This window comes from Etheostoma spectabile, chromosome 13 (genome assembly GCF_008692095.1).
Source record: "Etheostoma spectabile isolate EspeVRDwgs_2016 chromosome 13, UIUC_Espe_1.0, whole genome shotgun sequence".
In the NCBI taxonomy this organism is placed as follows: Eukaryota; Metazoa; Chordata; class Actinopteri; order Perciformes; family Percidae; genus Etheostoma; species Etheostoma spectabile.
The window spans coordinates 13958553-13964562 of record NC_045745.1 but is presented as its reverse complement, the minus strand read 5'-3'; the positions used below and the strand labels follow the sequence as shown (position 1 = coordinate 13964562).

General features: G+C 37.3%; 1 protein-coding gene across 2 annotated transcripts in view; it reads left to right on the top strand.

Annotated features, from left to right (window-relative positions):
* The window catches only part of gtf2ird1 (GTF2I repeat domain containing 1), a 38610-nt gene extending 32913 nt beyond the window's left edge, over positions 1 to 5697 (top strand). Inside the window, exons 21-27 of one of the 2 annotated variants that reach the window (XM_032533879.1) lie at positions 580 to 608; positions 730 to 777; positions 881 to 958; positions 1976 to 2168; positions 2537 to 2574; positions 2664 to 2767; positions 4663 to 5697. In XM_032533879.1, the coding sequence (XP_032389770.1) occupies positions 580 to 608; positions 730 to 777; positions 881 to 958; positions 1976 to 2168; positions 2537 to 2574; positions 2664 to 2767; positions 4663 to 4731 (559 nt within the window). In that variant the 3' untranslated portion in view covers positions 4732 to 5697. Of the gene's footprint in view, positions 1 to 579; positions 609 to 729; positions 778 to 880; positions 959 to 1975; positions 2169 to 2536; positions 2575 to 2660; positions 2768 to 4662 lie in introns of both variants that reach the window. The other variant, XM_032533878.1, reaches the window with a different exon arrangement.
* The last annotated feature ends 313 nt before the right edge of the window (positions 5698 to 6010 follow it).

The window sequence follows — 6010 nt, the reverse complement described above, 5'->3', positions numbered from 1 at the left end:
GCTGAGATCAGTTGCATTGTTTTTTTTATTAACAGAGCAGCAGTTTTCAAATTACTTTATGTGCTTACATAATTGCAAAAGGGTTCTCCAATGTTTTCTCAGTTAGTTTGTTAAAATGATATCAGATTAATAAACAGAATGTGCCTTTGGAACATTGGATGAATGGTTGCTGATAATGGGCAATGTAGACATTACATTAAAGATCAGCCACCCACTCAGATCAGCTGGTACTCTGTCTATAATGGAGTGGAAGGGAAATTTGTAAGTGACCCCATACTTCTGACCAGTTGTGTGTGTGTGTGTGTGTGTGTGTGTGTGTGTGTGTGTGTGTGTGTGTGTGTTGTATGTCTGAAAGTTTGTATAATGTGCTGCTTCTGTATTAGCCAGGACACTCTTGTAGAGGAGATTTTTAATCTCAATGAGACTTTTCCTGGCTAAATACAATACATTTCAAAAATTAAAATCAAATGAATACTACTACTCCAGGATAGCCTTTAAGTTTAAATTCTAACAAAACATTTTGAAACATCTGTTCAACCTTGAACATGACTCCAACTCATATCACTTTGTTCTTCGCAGACCTTTTCAAGGACTCATTCCTAAACCAGGTAAGAACAGAATTTGGTTTTCCCACATACAATCTGATGAAATAACCAACATGTAGCACTGCAAACGAATATGAATGTCACGTGATGGTTATAATAAAATTGAATTCACTATTTTTATCAGCACCTCGACGCGTCACTTTACTAAAGAAGGCCTACGCCTCAATAAGTGGTGAGTAACAACATGATTTATAGCAGACACCTTGCTGTTGCTGCTTCATCAGGAACTTTATTTCAAAAGTTGTAAAGTAACTTAAATTCTCTTTACCTGACAGATGATGATGATCTTAACCGCATGGGGGAGAAAGTAGTCCTTCGAGAGCAAGTCAAGGAGCTGTTTAACAAAAAATACGGTAACTAGACTTCTTGTGTGACATTTCAACTTTAGTTTTTTGTTTAAGTTGAATTTGAGCAGCTTCCATGACATTGTTAAAGCAACACAAGAGAAATTTTCCGCTTCGGTCCCCCTACAGGTTGGAAGTATAAATGTCCCATTATGTCTCATTGGAACTACAAACTTGGAAAATGTGGTTATAGCCGAAAGAGAGCCGTGAATGCAGAAGTTCTGTTCACCCTGTTACGAGTTGATGAACCACTGAAACGATTTTAGAAACATTAATTTAAGTTATCAAAAGTTCTTTAGTGTTGCTTCAAAGACCAGGAACTATGGGCCTTATGCAACCACTTGAACTAACAGACTTGTTTTGAAGTATTATGAATACAAATGTATTTTAATTGTATTAAAAAAAAAGACATTCAAATATGAAAAGGAATTTTTGATTGTGGGGGATAAAAAATATTAATTTAAATATATTTTAAACAAACCTGTGTGTTTTTGTGAAGAAATATTTGGGCCCCAATTTTGACAGCTCTACCTGAAATGTGTTGCTGTGTTAAAATGTAATTCAACATCCGGATTAAATGTCGCTGTGTGTTTGCACTTGAGTAGTAGTGTCATTGTCCTTCTGTACTCATTTACATGGGATTAATAGCTACTGTTAGCTTCCCCGAATCACTTAAATGAACATTAATGTGCTCCAGACTAAATATGTGAGCAGTATCACACTATAAAAAAGTTTAAAAAAGGCCTGGTATCAAAACCAAAATGCACGTTGTTTTTGCAGCGGCACAGATTGTCATTAGAATAATTAGCTTTATATATTCACCCCATTATTTTTCCTCAGGCTGTTCTCTTTCCCACAGGAATAAGTAAAAGTAAAAAGGAACGTGTATATTTTATATTTATTTTTTAGTAGAACTGTCAGGAAAAACTACCAAAATGTAGCCTTTTTGTCCTTGTGTTAGCAGCGCTTTGCAGGTGATCAAAAAGCTTGTGTGTTTTTCATCATCCGGACGTGTTGTGTGTTCAGGTGAGGCTCTGGGCTTAGACCGCTCCGTCGTGGTCCCGTACAAGCTAATCCGTGGCAGTCCAGAGTCTGTCGAAGTTAGTGGCCTTCCAGACGATATCCCCTTCCGAAACCCCAACACCTACGACATCGTGTGCCTGGAGAAAATCCTTCAAGCCACAGATAGAATAACATTCAACATCAGGAGCCAGCTACAGTGAGTGTTGAGGCACCTGAATATTCAGCAGCCTGTTCGCTGTCACCACGTTGTGTATTTCAGTGGGAAGTCAGGGTTTTGCTTCTTTGTAGTTAAGCTTATTATGGTTTATTTATGCTTTGGATTTAAATCCAGCCTCTGCAATGTCAAAGAATAAATCTTCCGCAGCAGCAAATGTAAATAATAATATGAAATAGTGAACAATATGTTGACGTTGAAGCAGTCAAGCTATGATGAAAGAATGGAGGCAAAGACCTATATCATGCACACTTTTAGGTATGAAATAAGTGCAGTCTGAAAAGCAGTCTAATGCAAATAACCTTATTGTTTTTATATTTATATTCTTTTTAATTTTCTCTCCCACACAGACCTTTTGCAGAAATCTGTAGCCAAGCTTGTAACACAGGTTGGTGTTTCAGTTCCTTGTGTTACTAACTAAGTAGAGCTCTGTGCCTGAAAGCCACATTGAAGTAAAAACCCTTGTGTCTCCAGTAGGGACAGACGCCTCCACCAATCGACGAAAGCGCAAGAGAGTCCAGGAGAGCAACCGAGTGCCTGCCTCCTCCGACCTGATATCAACCAATCAGATTCCAGTGATGGTGAGTTTGAGAAATAAGAGGGCATGTGTCACTTACCAAGAGAAATGAGAAACTATCGATTGATATAACATGATGATCGATAGGTGTTGTATGGTAAATATGTCCTTAAAACATAGCATGCCGTGTTTAGGCAAACAATCCCGGCATGGTTTTGTTTGTTTAAGGATAAGCCTGGTGATATTCTATATTTTATTATTGCCATGGTAACAATGAATTGATCCTACTAACTAAGAATTGTGTATTGATCTTTTATTATAAATGTGTTTGTCTGCTTGATAATCCCATTTTTCAGCAATAAAATTGAAGTCATATGAACAAACAAAGAAATGTATCTTTTTAGATAAAACAGATGTCCTTTTGGAGACAACATTTGAAATTGGGAAAAATTAGAAGTTGGAAAAAAGGTTATAAATTGCAATATATGGCAGAATATTATAGTATCATGATAATATCGTCTTGGGAGACGTCTGATGATTCCTACCCCTAATTATATAGCAGGTTCATATTTGTATTTTGTGTTTCTACTAGAGCATGTTTACATGCTTTAATGTTCAAAAAACATTTTATTTTTCTTACACTGCCCATGGCTGCTGTGCCGGTCTCTTTTCAAGATCACACCTTTCCATGGCGTTAGCAAGAAGCTCCTTGTAGTTACCGTGGACCGTAATGGAATATAGCAGCGCTTTCTACTTAAAAAATCACAAATTAAAGTTTGTAAACCAAATACTACACAATCTGACATGTTTTAGTAGTAATGTGACCCAAAATTGGGGAGAAATTAACAACATTGGCAGCCGAGATTACAGGTTTTGCTGACTGAGCATGTAGCTACATGTGAGAATATAAACACTGCAGTAACGTAAGCCTTAATAAAAAAAAATGTAAACGCTGCGGTAGCGGTAGCAGGTGACCAGTCTGCCGGCTCCGTGTGATGTGACACAGAGATGAGAGTAGAAAAAAACGTTGATAGGTCCCCTTTAGGATGTGTACCTTCAGCCGGAACCAATGGGCTTGGGGCTGAGTGCTACAGACAGGGTAGGGAAGTCAGACAGTGTTAAAGTGCTCATATTAGGCTTTTTGGTATTTTCCTTTTTTCTTCATTGTCCTATGTATCTTTTTTTGTGCATGTTATTGGTTTTCAAAGTGAAAAAGCCCAAAGTCCACCCCAAAGGGACTTACCATCTCCAACAGAGTACTCTATTGTAGTCCAGCTAGAGCTGCTCAATTATGGAAAAAATACAATCACCATTATTTCGGTCAATATTGAAATCACAATAACTTAACACTTATGGAAAGATGTTGCAATTATTGAACTTAAACAGTAGAAAAAGTTAAATGGATCAACAGAAAAAAACAAACACAACTGTGTAATTTCAGTCAATATTTTTCCTATTTAAACTTTATTTTTTCATTCAGAACACAAGAGAAAATAAGAGTTTTATTGCAAAACGTAATGAGCTAAAGAATTGTTTTTCTTCATTATTCTGTTTTTGTGATTATTGGGAGCAGAAATCATAATCACGATTGAATTTCGATCAATTGCACAGCCCTAAGTCCGGCCTTTATTTACCGAGACAAACGTGCGCAACTTTGTAACACAGTTCTAATGCTGGCCTAGCTGCTTGCATGGCGCGCCCTCATACTCTGCTTCTGACTGGCTAGTAGTCCTTACCTAGCTACTGCGCATGTGTGACTCCCAACAAAGATGGAACAGAAGTGAGATGTCTCACTCTGTAGCTAAAACATGGAGCTCAACACAACAAAATATGGTGTTTTTTTAAAAATTAAACTGTAACTACTGTAATTGCATATTAAAAGTGTGTTTTTGTGCCAAGGTCAACAATCTCTTACGACTGACTTTCCTCCACCATTGTGTGTGTGTTGTGTGTCTGCAGCAGTGGCCCATGTACATGGTGGACTACAGCGGAGTGAATGTGCAGGTTCCCGGGAAAGTCAATTACTGAAGGACAACCCTGGACTGCAGCAAAGGGATTAAAGGAGGAGTGTGTCAAAGTGATACTCATGACTCTTCCACACGCGACACTAACACTTTGTCAGAGTGCTCAGACCTAACAATCTCTCCAGACTGAATATTGAGAGTTGAAGGTTTGACTTTGTGAATGGCGTCCTGAGTGTTGAGGAACAACAGAATGTATGTGCATCAAAATGTCGCAGGGCAAAAGCGTGGCTTGTTTTCTGTCTCCCGCCTCCACACAGTGCCGGCAGTCAGTTTTTGTTTTCCTCATAAAGCGGATCATAACATCATCAAGTAATATTGTTTTTTTTTGTTTTTTTTACATAGCTAAAGACTTTATGAAAGTCATATTTGCCCTTGCATTTACAAAGTGTCCATCCACTGAGTCATGTTGTATCCAGCACTTGGTTGCAAAAAAAATGTCTTTCATATCGATCTGGTTCCATAATTTTCAGATATTTGTACTTTTTATTTATTATATTTATTAAAATATAACATTATGTGCAGGGATGTAAAATACATTATTCTGTTATACAGTTTCTTGAGGAACTATCACAGTAATACAGATGCTACTAGTAACTCCAGGTAACCGCTGAAATCCAGTTAAATAGCAGCAATGAAGTGTCTTCATTGGGTGTTGTGGCGACCACAAGCCATCAGAAATTAAAGGAGATAAAATGGACTTAGAGTTTGCCCGATAGGTAGAACCTCTGCTCGCACAGCGGCAGGAAGCACCTGCAGTAAATATAAGACCTTCAGTACAGAGCCTTTTTTATGTTTGCACCACATTAACAATATGTAAAATATCTCATTTAAAGTCAGCTTGAATGTATCATGTAAAGGAAAGAATGGTATGTTATTCTGCGATGACCGTCTCTGGACTAACGATATTTAATATGCTGTACCTTAACGCCAATTAGGCCTTTGAAATAAAATGTGTTGCCTTGCACTTTCATTTTGTTGGAGTTTATTTTTGATGTGCTGTACTGTCCTGTCTGATCTATAGAAGGCCATCTTTACCTCCTAGTGTTTTGTTTGTGAATTCTTTTTTTTTTTTTAAGTGGGCTTTTAGAAAATATGAAGAATAAGCTCTAGCAAAAACAAAGGTAATATTACTGTCTTATCAGTCACACTGAAAGATGCTTGTATATATACTGAATTAATTAATGCTGGGCAAATTATTGTTCTTTCAGATCAGTTCTTTTCTTTCAGAGCACAACTTTTTTTTGCGTAGAAATTGCTATTTGTGAGCATTGTTTAGTTATTGT